The sequence below is a fragment of the Cynara cardunculus genome (genome assembly GCF_001531365.2).
Source record: "Cynara cardunculus var. scolymus isolate 2C chromosome LG 13, CcrdV1, whole genome shotgun sequence".
Taxonomy (NCBI): Eukaryota; Viridiplantae; Streptophyta; class Magnoliopsida; order Asterales; family Asteraceae; genus Cynara; species Cynara cardunculus.
In genome coordinates this window covers 33,251,964-33,270,307 of record NC_037540.1, presented here as the reverse complement: position 1 = coordinate 33,270,307, position 18,344 = coordinate 33,251,964, and the positions used below count along the sequence as shown (strand labels likewise).

General features: G+C 36.6%; 1 protein-coding gene across 2 annotated transcripts in view; it reads left to right on the top strand.

Moving 5' to 3' along the window:
• The window catches only part of LOC112524442, a 32,336-nt gene extending 15,316 nt beyond the window's left edge, over positions 1–17,020 (top strand). Inside the window, exons 3-5 of one of the 2 annotated variants that reach the window (XM_025134257.1) lie at positions 11,728–12,094; positions 12,880–13,043; positions 16,680–17,020. In XM_025134257.1, the coding sequence (XP_024990025.1) occupies positions 11,728–12,094; positions 12,880–13,043; positions 16,680–16,785 (637 nt within the window). In that variant the 3' untranslated portion in view covers positions 16,786–17,020. Of the gene's footprint in view, positions 1–11,727; positions 12,095–12,879; positions 13,044–13,194; positions 13,858–16,679 lie in introns of those variants that run through there. The other variant, XM_025134258.1, reaches the window with a different exon arrangement.
• The last annotated feature ends 1,324 nt before the right edge of the window (positions 17,021–18,344 follow it).

The following is an 18,344-nucleotide window of genomic DNA, read 5'->3' as shown; positions in this document are numbered from 1 at the left end:
AAAATTGCAAAATCATTGGCCCCCGATTGGGTGGATTACCCCCAATATAAGTAGATCCCCATCCCTTTGCTTGTGGACAATCACATTAATATGTTGGGAAGAATTACACGTAAAACATCATCATACCATTCGGCAATCTTTAGCTAAATGACCCAATTCTTGACATTTAAAACACTTCTGTGGGTCATTGTTACACTCTCCCTGATGTATTCTATGACATCGAGCACATGCTCTATCAGTAAACTTTGGCGTTGGACGATTCTGCATTCCAACAAATTTAGGTTTATGGAAATCAACTGCTATTGCATCCCCTTTCCTCTTCTCCCTAACCTTCTGTTGTGGTTGCCGATTGATATCTTTTTCCAGAATCTCTGCAGCATCAACTACCGCTTGAAATGTAACCGGGTTTCTGGAAATTACATATTTTCTGAGATTAGACTGAAACAACCCACCAAACACAAAACAATATAAATTCACAAAAATTTTATCATACAATACCACATTCTCCATACTAAAGTTATACAATATTCCAAAGTATGATTACATGACAAATGAAACTGGGGAATAACAAAAACTTTATCAGTTATAACACTTTTCTTCTCAACAACACTTCTTTACATTTTTCTCTTGCCTTTATCCTGAGATGATGGACGACTGCAAAACAAATTAGTACAATAATTGAGCGTTAGACCAAAAGGTCTAGTGAGTGAATTACCCTTTCACAAAACACAACCTACTATTTAAAGCCCAAGATGGTTCAAATTTGGATCTTCATTACATCTATCGCGGTTACACCGCCAGTTAGATAGAATTCACTTCCTGAAGTGATTACTGTGTAATACACAGTCATATCCGGACAATACTATGTTCGGGAAGGAGGTTACCGGTCAAGCTTGATCTTATCCGGACAACACTATGTCCGGACAAGACTTCATTCTTTTCCGAACATTAAATTACCCGGTGAAGGGTTATCGGACAATACTACAACATAGGGTCATGTCCGAATGTTGCCTTGTGTGATGATTATTCTTATCCTGACAACACTATAACCGGTGAGAAGTTCTATCCGGACACTACTTTGGCCGGTGAGGGTACACATCCGGACACTGTTTTGGCCGGTGAGGAGCCTCATCGGACAGGCTTTGTCCGATGAGCTATGTTCTTGGGATATTTAACAGGCGATGAAGTAGCAGTGATCATATACAGTTTTAATCTCATTAAAACAACACAAACCAGTACTATATTGAATTACATCATAAAAATATGATAACTAGATATACTGAAAGCAGTATGGAACTCACCTTTGCCTTTAAAATCAGCTTTGAAATTTATTTCTACTCTTTGATCACCTAAGCTTCTTGAAAGAAAATTATAGAACTTCCAAAATATGTAAAACTTTCCCCATTCATATGCACTTGCTATTTATAGCAAGTGCATAGCCGCCCTTATAATGCTTAATATAAAACCTTCCCTAATAAAATTATCCACACACACACACATAAATATATATATATATATATATATAATTACATTTACTCAAATATAATTATAGAGAAAGAACCATAGATCGATTCCTCTTCAACCCCTTGAATGCCAAAAACTAACCTCGAATTTTCCATTACCAAATTACATTAATACTTGATCAACTGGATATTGAAACCGAATATTACATAGACTCCAAACCCCAAATATATTTTCTCACCTTGCTGCTTTCAGTGGCAACATAGGCCTCGACGAATCAAGACTGTTCCATGAATATTTCAGTGTACTGACGAACCGTCATGCTTTCCTGCTCCAATAGAAGAAAATCGTCTTCTAGCTTTCATACCTCAGCTTCAGGATAATATTGAACTTTAAATTTGGCAACAAATTCTTCCCACGACATCGTATCCAAAATGTTCGGATTTGAACTCATCATGATTTCCTACCAATACAGTGCACTTGACTATAATCTTTATACATTAAACATTACTTTATCCTATTTCGTTCTTTTACTAGTCTTTAAACTTAATTCAATCTCTTTAAGCCAACACATGGCCTTAACAGAATCATGCTCTCCAGAAAATTTAGGAGGCTTGCATGCAAGAAACATCTTAATATCATCTCTCTTTTGTACCGAGGATGAAGTAGGTGGTGCAAATGTAGTTGTTACCGGTGTACTCGTCCGGGCTTCTTCGTGTAGATTCAGGTTCACTATCCCTTCTGGAGTATACTGAGTGGAACGTCCTAGTAGAGTTACCAGGTTATCTTGGAATTTTCCCAGCTCAGCTGCTAACATTTCCTGAGTAATAAACCCAGGGTTGGGAGTACGACTCTTGCCCCTTGCTCTTCCCCGACCACGGCTTGACGTTGAGCTTTCTTGTATTGACATTTCCCGTTCCGTATGAATTTCTTGTTGAACATCTCTTCCTCTTCCTCGGCCATGACCTCAACTCCTTGTTTCTATTGTTGTAGCAATTTCTGGATTAATTCCACTGTTCAAGATTCCTCTTCCCCGGCCTCTTCTGTGGCCCGCAGAAGTTCTCTCAGGGGTATTTCCTAATCCAGGATTCTCTCCTTCGGGATTCATAGGCACATTCCTCCTTGAGCGTATAGGGTTATCTGCCATATTACTTAATACTCATAACTCCTTAACTGCCACAATAAACATGTATATAGTTAATCACATATTTAAGTATAATGATATGTTCATGTGGATTACATTGGCCACATGTAATCTAAATCTACCATACTTGTCGTCGCTTTAAACCCAATTATATCACATTTTCCCAAGTTCAAAGTCCCAGTGGAACCTGTTATGCATCTACTTTTAGTCGAAGTACCCGGGAAAATACCTAGATCTCTTAAACCAAGACTTTGATATCAAATGTGACAACCCAAGAAAGTACTAATAAGAACTAATAATCAAAAACCATGCTATAACATACATCAAGTTCCCATATTTACGAACATTTCAATACTGGTTATATATTAGAACAAAAAGTTTGAACCCAAAAATTCATCATAACAAAAATTATCTTCCACAAATCAGTTACATCTTCCCTTTGTCTTTATCCTTCAACGTTGGATGACCTACAAAATAAATTGTTACAACAACTGAGGGTTAGACCAGAAGGTCTAGTGAGTGAACTTTCTCCTGTAAATCAAATCTGTCATAATACTTTAATGAAGTTCAGACCTAATTTTAAATGATATAATTATCAAACAACTATTGCGGTTACACCGCCATTTATCGTCATTTATTTAATAATAAACAAGTTTATTGGTTAAAGTTTGAAACACCCTGATCCGGGCACACACTGAGCTATACTAAGCGATAAACATCCTCATCCGGATACCACCCTGAGCAATGAATACCCATATCCGGACAACACTTGAGCGATGAGGGTCCAATCCGGACAACACTTGAGCGATGAGGGTCCAATCCGGAAAACACTTGAGCGATGAGGGTCTAATCCGGACAACACTTGAGCAATAAGGGTCTAATCTGGACAACACATTGGGCGATGAGGGTCCAATCCGGACAACACATTGGGCGATGAGGGTCCAATCCAGACAATACTATGAGCGTTGAAGGAACTTTAACGGACATGGCTTTGTGCGATGAAAATTAGTAACAGTCTTGGTAAAATGTTAGTTTGATACCAGTATATCATCATGAATCTATCATCATGAATCTGGTAATTTATATGAAGCATAAGAACTCATATATATCAAAACTTTGTAAAAACTCACCTTTTTTGAGGCCTCAATGAATGCTTTGCTTCCTCTTCTTTGTTAAACAGACTTGCCAAAGTTTTTTTCCCCGAAACCTTTTTCAGTACCCTTTTACTTACTATATATAGTAAGTTTAATAAAAGCAGGGGGTTTGAGGCGGTGCATGCCCATGCACCATCCCCTTCACAATCTTATTTGACCAAATTTCCAAATCACAAGGAGGACACATAAAATACCTTTTAAGTCCCCTAACTTTCAGCAACTTAAAAGATTTTACCCTTAAACTTTTCATTGATATAAAATCCAAAATCTAAGTAGCTCATAAATCAAAACCGAACACTACAGGAGGCAACATGGGAAGATGTGGCAAGTATTCAGATCCAGTTTCCGGAAACAAGTCTTGAGGATGATTTTTTCTGAAGGAGAGAGTAATGATGAGAATCCTAATATTTTAGCCCAACATGTCCTAAGCCCAAGAGTGCTTCAAGTCTACTCCACAAGGGCAAATCAGGGAAGTTGCTAATATTTCCGTTAGAGGAGTGAGAAGAGAATAAAGGGCGTGGTATGCTGTTACTGCGGTCAGAATACAAATATATCGATTTTATCGGTGATATACCAGTCTAAAATAGTGGTTAATATAATATTTCTTAGAATTATATATATATATATATATATAATATGTAAGCGTCCATAAACATATCATATGCATTAATTAGAGTTTAGAAATATAGTTTCAAAATTAAAACAACACATAAACTGATAAACAAGTCTCATAAAACAAAATAGGAAAAGTGTTTAAAAACGAGCTAATCGCAAGCAATTGGTTCAGCATCCGAGTCAACATCATCTAATACATTCACTTCTTCGTTTAGGTTAGTTTCCCAATCTTCCCCTTCTTCCCCTTCATCTCCAACATGATGATGATGATGATCATCTCTATAGCGCTCCCTTTTACTTCTTGTACTTGGCCCAACTTGTTCATTACCTCCCATTACTTCTCGTACATCCAACCAAAGGAGGCCATCTCTTGCATCCACAAACTCTTGGAGCTCAATATCGGTTGGAACCACCCAATCATCATTTTCTTCAACATCTCTCAAGAAAATAGGATTTGAAGACTTGTTATCTTGAAGAGATTTGTAGTGCCTCTCTAATATTTTGTTACATTGAATGAAGACAAGATCATTCAACTTCTTTTGCAAAAGGCAATTTCTCTTTTTAGAGTGCAACTGAAATGATAATTGATAAATTTAAAACCATAACTTGAATTTAAGTTTCATTTGWGYTAATATWTTTTCCATAACAAAGAAAACTTACATGATCAAATGCACTCCAATTCCTCTCACAAGGAGAAGCGCTACAGGTTTGGCTTAGAACACTAATCGCAAATTGTTGGAGCACGGGTGTGTCGATGCCATGACAACACCACCATACATCTACGTTTTATAGGTATATTAAGTTAATAAAAACCACAAATAAACTTTTGAATATGTAAATATATGTGTGTGTGTGTATATATATATATATATATTATATCCTATTATCATACTTACGTGGTGCTACTTTAGCTCTATTTCTTATGGCAACCGCTGATCCAAATTGCCCTGATGTCTCGACATATTGATTGAGTTCCATCCGTAAAGTATCATTTCTTTCTTCATCACACACAAGTCGGTCAATTGCCTCGTATAGTTCCGTCTTAATGTATCTATTATTCTCGAGTTCTGAATCTTGTGCAAAACAAATGGCGGGGTTGAGGTAATATCCGGCTACAAATGTACTAAAAGCTAATACCAATAATTATTGACTTTAAAAATTAAATAAATAAAACATAGCAATGTTTTATAAATTATCTCGACATGCAAAGGATGATGAAGTTGGTCATTCTATCGTGCTTGAATCATTGACCACACTTTAGTGACCAGTCTTTTGTGAATGGTGTCAGTCACGTTCTTCTTGATTTGATCTTTAGCTCTTTCCATAGCATCGTATATATAACCCATACACGGCTTCTCCTCCGTATCAACCAACCGAACAACATCAACCAACGGTGCCAATACCTGACAAGCGAGATAAATATTGTCCCAAAAATCTTGCTTAGCTATTATTCGTTCAATTCTTTTTCCGATGGCTTTCTTGGCAAAGTAACTCTTCCTCCATTGTTCAGAAACAAATAGCACTTGGAGATTATGCCGGTTCTCATGAATGCTCTGAATGGTGTAGAATTGTGTTGCGAACCTTGTAACACATGACCTATGCTTCCATGGTTATAGATATAAACCACTACCGCTCTTGCATCAACTAACACACTTTTAATCTTTGGAATTTTCTCTCCGACATCTCCTATCATAAGATTCATGCAATGTGTTCCACATGGTGTCCAAAACTTTTGAGGATGTTCTTCTTCCAAGATTTTTCCCGCAGCTTTAAAGTTGGACCAATTATCGGTGACAAACTAGTATAAGTAAAAAACAATTAGTCACTACTTTAATATATATATATATATATATATGTAGAATAATGTTAATACTTAATATAGATACAATATTTGTTACCTGCACGATATTCTCCTTTCCAACATCCTTTATAACATTGATCATCTGTACAATTAATTGAGCATCTTTCACATGCTCTGATACATCAATTGATTTCAAAAATATTGTTCCTTGTGGACAATTGACAAAAAAGTTAATCAAGCTTCTCCCTTTCCCGTCTGTCCAAAAATCGGACATAATAATTCATTTACTTGTTACACCCCAAACTCCACATTTGCATATAACACATTTCATATCAAAGAAATATACTTTACACCACATAGGTCCTACTAGTACAAGGATTCTATATATAGAAAATTTACATATGAAAAATTCTAAAATAATCATCCTTGCACTAACACATGTATAACAACATGTATCTTCAAAATGAGCAATCATCAGGTTGATCTTCATAAGTAGATAACATATAAGGGAAATAATTACATTTTCCCCTTCCCCTTATTATCCCGCAACCCCGCAGATCCTGCAATGCACATTTTTAAAACACAAAATGAGGGTTAGACTAGAATGTCTAGTGAGTAAATCCCTTCTTTGCAAATGCAGGGTGAAGATCACCAAAATCTGATAAAACATCTTTTATGTAGAGATAATGTATTTCGGTAAAGACATGGAATCAAATTAAATAATCAAAATATAAGACCAACAGATTATTTCAACACATAATTCAAATGCCTTACTTTAAAACCCAGAGTTAGTATAAAACTTTCACTCAACAGGCCAGAGCTCCACTAACCTTACCAACCAGAGATTTTTTGGACCAAAAAGAGCCTCTGATCCAGAAAGAACTTATTTAATTTTAGGAAGACAAAATAAGCTAGAATCAGAGTTCCTCTGATTCTTTGCTCTTTTATAAATAATTTTGAGAAAAGATAAATTTTAAAGACAAAATTATGAAATAGAACTCAGACATAGAGCTCGGGTACAAAACTTTATAAAATAAGAAATAACCTTTCAAAATACAAAGCTTCTGTATAATACATACAGAGCTTCTGATTCATGAAATTTCCAAAATGTTTTAATATCTTTTCACATAACCAGAGGAGTCCTTTTAAAAGACCAACCAGATTCCTTCTGTATCATTCACATAAGTATTTAAAACTTTGATAGAAAACTTTTAAGCAATCAAAGCTTCTGATGACAAACCATTTTCCCCTTCTCAACAACATCTAAATTATTATTTCTAAAGAGAACAATACTTCTAATTTATCAAGTCACAAAGAAATGTTGATTTAGAATTATTGCATCTAATTAGTGATAATAACAAGAGCTATATTAATATCCACATTTGACATTGCCACCCTTATTCCATAGGTACACCTCTCCTTGATATGTCACCCTTATTCCTTCTTTAAAACAGGGTTACTTGCCAGAACAGACAAAAGCCACCACGTCTGGAAGTACCCAACACCCAGTTCCAAGCCAGAACAAACAAATGTCACCACGTCTGGGGAACTACCTCTTAAAACAAGTTTCATACCAGAACAGACAAATGTCACGACGTCTGGAAGAAACATTTCTCAAAAATATGGTTTCTAACCAGAACAGACTTACGTCACCACATCTGGAAGAAACTTTTCCCAAAATATAGTTTCTTATTAAAACAGACTTACGTCACCACGCTTGGTAGAAACATTTCCCAATAGTATAGTTTCAAACCATAACAGACTTACGTCACCACGACTGGTAGAAACATTATCTTTTCCATTTTAAAAGATATAAAATACCCCTTTTCACAATAATAAATTTAAACCCAAATAAATGTTGAATTGTGAAAATCCAAATATTAAAACTCAAATTCAACAATATAAACTTGTATGGATAGTTTGTATCCGGACAAGCTTCTCCGGCCAACACATGTCCGGACAGACTTGGCTGGACAACACAATCAATTAAGCAATCACCCTATCCGGACGCATACCTTATCCGGTCAATATGGTGTCCATGCGTAAAATTAGTTGAACCAACACAAGATTCTCAATTTGAGCATCACTTGACCGGATGTACTCTTATCGGACAATATGTGTCCGGGTACGATCACTCATTGGTCAATACATTGACCATACTTTACCCTCTCCGGACAATACTATGTCCGGATATAATTATTAGTGTAACCCTCTATTCCAATCCGGACAACACTGTGTCCGGATATGACCAATCCGGTCAACATGGTGACCGGTGAGGAAGCTTAAGTCGGAAAATGAAGATGATTAAGATCAATGTAATAAATTTCAACATATCAAAACCAATACCAGTGATAAAATCATATGTAAAGGATGTTTGAGTACACTCACCTTATGCAGATTTCAAATTTTTGAAAGAAACAGCAAATATGAATCCAATCTTCAGCTTAGCAAAATGCAAGAAATTCCACATAATTACTTTCTCTCTTAAATTTCCAGAAGTGGCAAGAAAACCTTACCTTCACCTTTTCCCCTCTATTTATACCTTTCCAGATATGGAAAGGCGGTTACCATCTTTATGCATGCATATAACCTACATACATAACCCCATATGTGCAAATAAATTCATGCACACATACATATAACCACATACTTACCTTTATGCATCCACACTTACACAACTCATGCATATACTTAAATTCATGCATCCAATTCCATATGTGAAAATATACACATATTCTCATACTAATGTCATGTAGGCATATAATCACATGATCAATTATAATAATTAATCACATATTCATGTAATCACATATCAAATAATCACATAATGATTACCTCAGGTGATACCAGAACCCAGTTATCACATTACTCTTCTTCCAATGTGAACGGAAGGAATCCACAAACTTGTTAGTGTCCTCGAGTACATCTTTCAACAGTGTGATACGAATATTATGATAACTTGGAGCCGGCATGCCTACCAACTATAGGAATAAAGTTAGTACTTAGTAATTAACCTTTGAGAAATATATTCAAAATTTGAAGTGGTAATTACCTCTTCCATACTCTCCAACCGCATTTATGAACTTTTGAAAGTTCTCATTGTGCACGGCATTGAACGGCAACCCAACCGAATATGCCCAAACCGCAAACTCTTTCCAAGCGGCCATCTTTAACTTCTCTTCTATTGGATTTTTTTCTATCTAAAGTGGCTTGTTTTATCTTGGCATAATCGGGCTTCAACATTGCATCAAGAGGCCTGCGAACATCACTAGCGGGCTTTCTTTTCAAACCACGAGGTGGTAGGCATGGGAATGGGGCGGGGATGGGACGGGGACCTCAATCCCCGTCCCCTTCCCCGCCGAGGAATATAATCACATCCCCATCCCCAACGGGGAAACGGGGATTTTTTTTCCGTTTATATAAGTTATTTTAAATGAAATATGTAAGATACCATACATGTTTAAATCTCAAAACATTTTCAATAAACCTAAAACCAAAATGAATTTAACTTAATACAAGGAAACCACAACATCATATAAGAACTAATAACCTAAAACCAAAAAAAATTCAATTTAATCCAAAAAAATTTAAGTCACATGTACCAAAAGATATTAAGTAATATAAAACCATGTCGAGTAATATAAAAAACTTATCGAGTAATTGTATTTTGACTTGATATCCAAAATATTGCATACTAATATCCAAAAAGTAACAATTTTAGATTATAAACCTAGTTAGGAAATAGAAAATTATGAATTACCGTTTTACTTGAAATAAGTAATATACATACATATATATATATATATATAATTTATTAATTAATATATATAACGGGTACGGGGCGGGGCGGGGAGTACCATACCCGTCCCCGTCCTCATCCCCGATTTAGCGGGGAATCCCCGTCCCCGGCCCCGGGGGGAGGGGGGGGACCGGGTTCCCCGAGGGGTTGGGGCCCATTCCCATGCCTACGAGGTGGCATTCCGGCTTGTGCTCTTCCTCCTTCGGTAATTTATGTTCCATCTATTTCTTGCTCATCCTCATCAATATCATCAACTTCAACCGAATATTATCTGAGGATTTCTACATTTCTATTTCTTTCTTTCTTTTTCTTATTCTTTTCACTAATTGATGCAAGAACTTTTTTTTTGATGTCGTTACTCACATTAGGACAACCAATCACATTACTTTTGGTCTGAGTAAGATGTTCTTTCAACCTAGTGATCCCCCCACTCATTTTTTTATCACATAAAGTACACCATACATTATTTTTTGGTTGGATCTTTCCATACCCCCCATTCCCAAGCCATATCGCCATTGATGCATTTTGTACTCGCGTCTGATGAAATAGTATTAGTAGTAATCGGGGTCACAGATGCCCTTGAAGATTGTCCCCCTTCTCTTCATTCCATTGCTTTCTTTAGTTAAGCGTTAACAACAAAAGTAAGTAATTTATGGTAATTAAGTTCTAACTAAGTCAGATAAGAATAATTAAGTGAGTGGGTGGGTGTTAGGACTTAGGAGTTAGGACATAAGACCTGGATCAGGAAACTGTTGGAGGCTGAGTTGAGGGAGTCACGAGGAGCCAGAAGGCTGTGTTGAGGACGAGGAGAGGACAAGAACCTGTATGGCTGTATCAAGTATCAACACTCAAGATTAACAGTTGCTGCTGGAGTGCTGGTTGAGGAACTGTTGAAGACCTATGGTTGTATCAACATTCAACACAGCCGTTGTCGGTTGCTGCTGGTTGAGGACCTGTGGGTGTATCAACTTGGTAAGTAGACTAGAGGAGACTGAGAAGAGAAAGAGACCGAGAAAAGAAAGAAGCCAGACCGTGAAGATGAAAAGAAAAGAAGCCAAACTGTGAGCGTGAAGATGAAGGAGACCGAGAATAAGGGTGAACTGTGAAGCGTGAGAGTTGAGACCTAATACATGTGACCAAATAAAGAGCCCAAAAAAGTGAAAAACTAAGCCCAACATGTAATAAGAAAAGCCCAAACATTTGTCTTATAGAAAATTGGTATATCGGATCGATTTTTCCATCAAAATATCGGTAAATATCAGTAAATATCGAACCGATGTTTGACCGATATTTCACCACCGATTTTTTCCCCGAGTCCGATATCCGATATATCAACGATATGTTGATATATCGCGATTTTAACAGCATAGGGCGTGGGGCGTAAATGCATGGGGGTATGGAGAATTATCTTATTTGGTTGGCTCTTAGAGAGAGGGATTTTTCCTCGATTACTAGTGGCTGTTTTCTTTTCTTTTCTTCAAATTCAATCAAACCTTCCTTCGTCCATTTCTCTGTTAGTTAAATTGTTTCAATTCTATTACCTCATCACTGTCAATGGTGGTGTGGTCACTATCCAGTCCTTCCATGGTTAAATCCTGACTGTTACTATGTGTAATCTCTGGGACATAGAAGCTGCAAGTTTATTTTCTTGTACATTAAAAACTGAGTTTAATTGTTGTGTCTGAAATCTGTCTTACCTTCTTTGCTTATGGCTCTAGCATATACATGATTAAAATTCTTTTGGCTCTTCTAGGTATAGAGCTATGAATATGGGAAAATTTCCGCCCCCTACAAGTGCACAGAAAGAAGTAGGTGGCAGCTACTATTTAATCAAAAAGATGCTTCAGGAGATGGAATACAATTTTAAAATATCTTCCTTGGAGAAAGGGATTGGGAAGGAGAATAAAAAGCAGACTAAAGGAGAAGATACGGTAAGCAGTGAAATAGCCATTGAACCATCTGGAAGTCAAGAGGTATCAACCAGTCAAATAACCACGGACCAACAGCTTTATAAAGATGCTTGGCCAGAATCTGTCGGTAATTTTGACACAAACTTTAAATCGAAGGAGGTGCTTCAGCCATCAACAAGCAGTGCCAACACTGGAAACAGCACTACAAGAGTAAGCATCTCCTGTAAGCTTTTATGCTAGTGCTTTAATGGTTATCTATTGTGTTAATGAGGAGTTACCATAACCAATCTTGGGTTGGGGAGGCCAGAAATTTAAAATAAACAACAGTTGTCCGGCCAGGCACAAGTAAGATCTTGAAAGCTTGATCAGGATGCACTGTAAGTTGAAGCACAGCTTGTAAAAACTTCTTGCTCACTGTGTAGTTACATATCGAAGTGGTGGTGTTAGTTTGTTCACTATACTGCATGTGGTAAATTAGAATGCCAAAATAGATATTATATATTTTTTTAGGATTTTGCTTAACTGCCAACTGAAAGTAAATACCAAATTTTAATTAGAGGAGACTTGCCTAAGCATTATTAAATCTGTGATTTCTTATAGATGAAGCCTCCCTCCTTATGTCAGTTGTCAGCGAATATAGACCAAGTCTGATTTGTTAACTTCACAACATCTTCATCTCATTGTTATGGTCTCTAGATAATGTATCTGCATCAAGATATTAACTTATAAATTTGCCTGGTTTTCTTTTAATAAAAAAGATATTAACTTATGTGCCGCTGCCAGTTATTCATCCGTGCAATCTGTTCTTGGCTAAGCATGTTTTGGGAACTCTCCTAGCATGCTTATCCATGTGAAATGGTGGATGAGAGGAGTTTTCGTGTCTCAACCCTCCATTGGTGTTCAATCTCGAGTGCAATGTCATTAGTTACTGATGCGTAATATGGTTGTTCATGAGCATCGGCCACAAATATTTACTCAATTATTTCCCATCGTAGGATGATACTAATTATATTGCAATGGAGGGTCATGATAGAAGAGGTCCATGTCATGAGAAGCCAGAGAATAATGTGAAAGATGATTCTCCCTTGGAAAATTTTGGCTTCGAGGGTTCAGAGTCAAAAGTTGAACAGCAACATGATGGGATGAGAAACATCATGAGGTAATCTTCTTTTATGCTATCTATTTCAAAAGGTTCATATGTTAAACAAGTTATTATCGTGGAATGGAATTTAAAACTGTTATGGTGCATAAGAATAGTAAAGGGTAAAATTAGGGTCCAGCCCATCACCATTTGCAGTGTTGTGGTTTAGGAAAAGGAGAGCACGATGTGCGCCTTCCGCGCATGGATATGGAGTGTCATTACTCCTTTTTGGCCTCATATTTGGTGAAGGGAACTGAAATGAAGACAGGAAAGAGGGAAATGAATTCGAGAAAGGGAGTAGCTTTCCTAGAAAGGCTTAGCAGCAACCAGAGTCATGAGAGGTGTGACAGTGACCAGATCTGAGTTGCACTTAGGTCAGAATTGCACCAGATGGTGGTGATGCACCATAGAAATGTTTCATTGGCGCCTGGGGTACCTTTCTGCAAGAGGGAAGTGTGCTTTGTAGCTTCTGCAAGTGGAACTTACACGATGTGGGGTTTTGCAATGGAGGTTGGAGAGGACAATTTATGATTTCTGAGATACGACTCTGTTACCATGATATGTGTGTGTGTGTGTATATATGTATATATAGGGGTGAGATCCAAAGAGAACCCAAAAGAAAAAGAAACGAAGAACCACGATAAACGGATGAAAAAGTATATCAATATGGATGCCAAATTAAAAAGTATAAAATTATCGTCTATCGTGTAATTTGTTTCGCTCCAATTTTGATTATATTTTGCCGATTTTCGATTAAAAAGGGTGGTTGTAACCATCTTTTTAATCACATCCATCATCTCAATCCAACATGGGTCCCTATGTAGATTATTTGAAGCGAAACAAATAATTTGAATCTAACAGGGGTCCCTATGTAAATTATCCCGATGTTCAAAAGATCAATCATTGAGTTCTCTCCAATTTTTGTTTAAATTCATAGGGGTCCCTATGTAAATTATTTGAACCTATTGATTAGGAAAAGCCATAGGGGTCCCTATGTAAATTATTTGAACCTATTAATTAGGTTAAACTTAAGCAGTTAGAGCAATCAAAATCTAAAATAACTGTCATGACCGTTATTTGTGGTTATCGCAACGGTAATGCATATAAAAATAGTGGTTCGCATAACAAATATACTTAGGGGCCGTTTGCTAAACACTTACTTGGTAAGTGCTTATTGAATAAATTTCCTCATCGGATAAACATGACAAGGGTCAAGAATCTTATCGGGTAAGAGTGATGTGAAGGATGGAGAGTCTTACCCAGTAAGTGAAGATTACGACTCTTACCCAGGTGAGCGCTTAGCCGGTAAATTGTTGCATTTAATACGTTTTGATGTATTGAAATCTTACTCATCAAAATAAATTCTAGTGTTGACTCCTATAAGTAAGCACTTACCGGGTAAGCATTTGGGTAAACAGCCCCTTACATACGCACCCCAACCTTGGTTTTAAAGCTCCCATGTTTGCCACTAAACTTCCAATCTTCACTAACTTACCCTAACCTTCGCTTTTATTTACATCCATGGAGAACTCCTGGAACTTATTATTTTGCCACTAGTTACTTAGCCAGTCTTAGTTTGACCACAACGTTGACCATAAATACACTTTTCAACTAGAAAGTAGTTTCTAGAGTTTATATTCTGGCCACCAATCTTTAGTTGTTGACAACTTGATATATTTCACAAAAATGTCCCTCTGACTGAAATATTTTTCCTTTTTTTCTCACATTTGCGCCCAGACTTCCTTAAAATTTTTATTTCAAAACAATATCTGTAACATTTATCACATATTAGACATTATACTTTGAGTTCTTTATTTTTTGGCCCTCATCATTTATCATATTAGGGCCTAAGTGCATGTCACTTGTTCAGTATATCGCCGTGCGTCATTCAACCCATACAACTACTCATTCTCTCTACTCTATGAATTCTTTTCCCCCACGTTTTACATGTTCTTCCTTTCACAAGTTGGCATGTGGTCCTGCATGTGAAGTTAGAGAAGAATTCAATTTTGTATTGGGTTAAAGGTGATAGTAAAGTGGTGGCAGAGAATGCGAAGGTCACGGAGGTGACACAGGCTTGTAGTGGGTGTACTTGGAAGTGTATGTTGTGGGTATTCAACTTGCATTCAGATCCACTGCTTCTTTGATTGTTGTAGTGGGTCAATTAAGAAAACATGTTCACATTGATTGCGCTTTTACGTGGTAACGAACCCTCAAGTATGATGCACTTGAAAGCTTACAAAATACATCTTCATTGGCTTTTGTGATGTTTATGAGGTTAAAGAACCATTAAGGACTACTCTAACTGTTTTGTATGTAAGCTTGAATATCCTATCAAAAACATATTTGGGTGAAAATTTTCTTCTTGAATCCATCTAATATCATCTTAATGTTCCTAAGAAACAAACTATATCAAGTATCTTTACCTTTTCATATTGATTTCAACACTTCAAAGTCCATCCTTTGACTTGTAGATTTGTTTCTTATAAACATTAAGATGATATTAGACATTAGATGGATTCAAGAAGAAAATTTTCACCCAAACATGTTTTTGATAGGAGATTCAAGCTTACAACAAAGGATTTGAAGAAGCTAGAGCCTAAAGGGAAATACTTTAGCGTTGAATTCATATTCTTCAAAAACCTCTTGTATACAACCTAGATTCTCCTTTATATAAAGGAGCTGGATGAGTAAATTTCTAATACATAATACTTTATAAAAATCAGACTCAAACAGACCACAACTGCATAGCATATTCAGCTGTCCCCCATGGTACCACTAACTTTTATACTTTGTAAGCATCTTGTTTAGAGCTGGAAACTGCACAATTGCTATAATACTTCTGCCAGAAACCCAATATTCATCAAGGATACTTGATACCAATTTGCATGGCTTTGCCATTTGGGGCTGGTGTTATATATTTATGCATCCTGGAGATAAAAACTATCCTGGTCTTCCTTAGTGATAACCCTTTAGGCTTAAGCTCAATTAATATTCCAAAGGATTAAGGAACACCCCTAGGGGCTGTTTAAAAAATCTTTAATACCTTCCAAATATCCACAGGAACCAGCCCATGCTAAAAGCAAATTAACCTCCAAACAAGTTTCAGTAGCATGTGATGCCCTTGCAAGTTGCATCATCGACTGAAGGGTGATGAATTTTTATGTAGGGTTCTTGAAAACTAAATACAAATTGCTTTCTTTCTCTCTTATATTTGTTGTGTTTTCTAGTGCTTCTTAATCGGTTACCACCTGCTGCTGCATCATCACTTCATGTGCGCTTTTTAACTAAACTTGTTTTGTGGTTCTTGACCAATGCAAGTAATGAAATTGCTGGTTGAATTGTCTGTGTTCTCATGAATCATTTATTTTGCTTTGAGATTATGTTTCTGAAAGTCTTAAATATTCTACTTGACAATTTATTTGGGAAGGGTAGTAGAGGTTTCCAAGAACTCTGTTTTAACATTTAAAGAAGCGCAAAATAGAAATATTTTAGAAATTGAAAGATTTTGTATGCATTAGTAATTTATACTTGATGTTTTATAAGTTATACACTTAAAAGAAAACATAGAACTTAGATAAGATGTGTGTGTAGGTTTCTTGTATACATATAGTAATTGGATGAATTGAGTTAGCTGCAATTTTCTAAATGTAGGAACATGGCTGAGAGACAAAAAGACGAGGAGTTGACAGTGAAAGCATCTATATGGGGGAATTTGAAGTCGTTGGCAACTAATTTTATTAACATCTGGAAGAAATGATGATCGTAGTTTTGTAGGCATACAAGTCACTCCATTGCTTTGCTTCCCCTTTTCTCGCTATCAAATTAGTACCTTCATTCTGATGTTCAAGTTGGGGAGTATATGTACCATCTCATTCATGAAATTTTTGCTACAATATCAAGTTTTTCTGGGTGGTTTCAGGCTGAAATGAGTGTACTTGAAGCCAAATGTAATTCCAAGTATGGGTTTTTAATTACTCTTCTTCATTCATCAATAATAACTCTCCAAATTCTTTGAAGGATGCCTACATATTGATCCAATGATAAACCAACTCATGAAAAACTCCTTTGATCGTTATTAGAGATGCACAAAAAAATCCCAAGTCATAAGCCCTAGCTTTATAGACTCATCAAACCAACTTTTTTCAAGACTCTGTTAATGTCTAACAAAATAGAACCCCCAACTAAATGGCCTTTGGCCTAACGGTATCGTAGTCTTTGTCCTCCTAGTAAGTAAGGGGTTCAAACCTCACCAAAGGTGAGGAAGGTGTGTGAATTTATTTGTTGCATTTGCCGTCTATAAATATTATATATTTGTTGCATTTGCCATCGATTTCACAATTCCACCGCATATACCACGGATTTCAAATTACAATCCGACAAATTCCTTAGCCCTCATCCAAATTCATCGACAATGTATCTCGATTTGCTCTGCTCTGCTCTGCTCTGCTATGTTCGATCTCCTTTGCTCGATCTCGTTTAAAACTAGGAATAGCAACAGGCCAGGTTCGGGCCGGTTATTGGTATCCCCGTCCCCGAAAATCGATAACTAAAATTGTTCCCGTGACCGCCCCGATCCCCGTCATGGATCTTATCGGGGATCCCCATTGGGTCCCCGCAGTTTCCCCGATCCCCGTTGGGGAACCCGTTAAGGTAAAAATTCTTTTTTTTCCGTTCACCATTGGTTATAATCTAACCCGAAACCGAAACCCGAAACAAATCTAAAAAAATTACAATATGTTAATTTTCACAACTAAAAGTAAATTACAATTTTTTTAAAAATGCAAGTTTAAATGTCTCAAACATAATCGAACCAATTACAAACAATGTATTAGATTATAATATAAAACTAAACAAAACTTCAAACATCATACAAATAAAATCACGATTTCGCAATTAGACAAATAAACTAGATTTTTTTCGTGAGCCTTATTTGGGTTGTTGAAGTAAAATGGATAAAAATTTCATAAGGGCCTGTTTGTTTTTTAAAATTTGCCTCTTAATTTCCTCTTAGTCTAAATCGGTCAGACATACAGACTTTCAGATCATTTGTTTTTTTCCCCAAATTAAGAGCTGAATTCATAAGGTTTCCTCTGAATTTTTAAGTGGTAACCCTAGCTCTTAATACCTCTTATTTGTTTATCCGCCTCCTTACGTCGCTCTCATCCGCCTCCTTTACGTCGCTCTCATCCGCTCTCGTCCCATTCATCGATTGAAGCTGGTGTTCTTCATACATCGCAGATTCAAGCTGGTCTTCTGGTAATCTTCTCGATCTCTCTTTGGTTTCTTCTCGATCTGCTTCTTTATACATCTCGATCT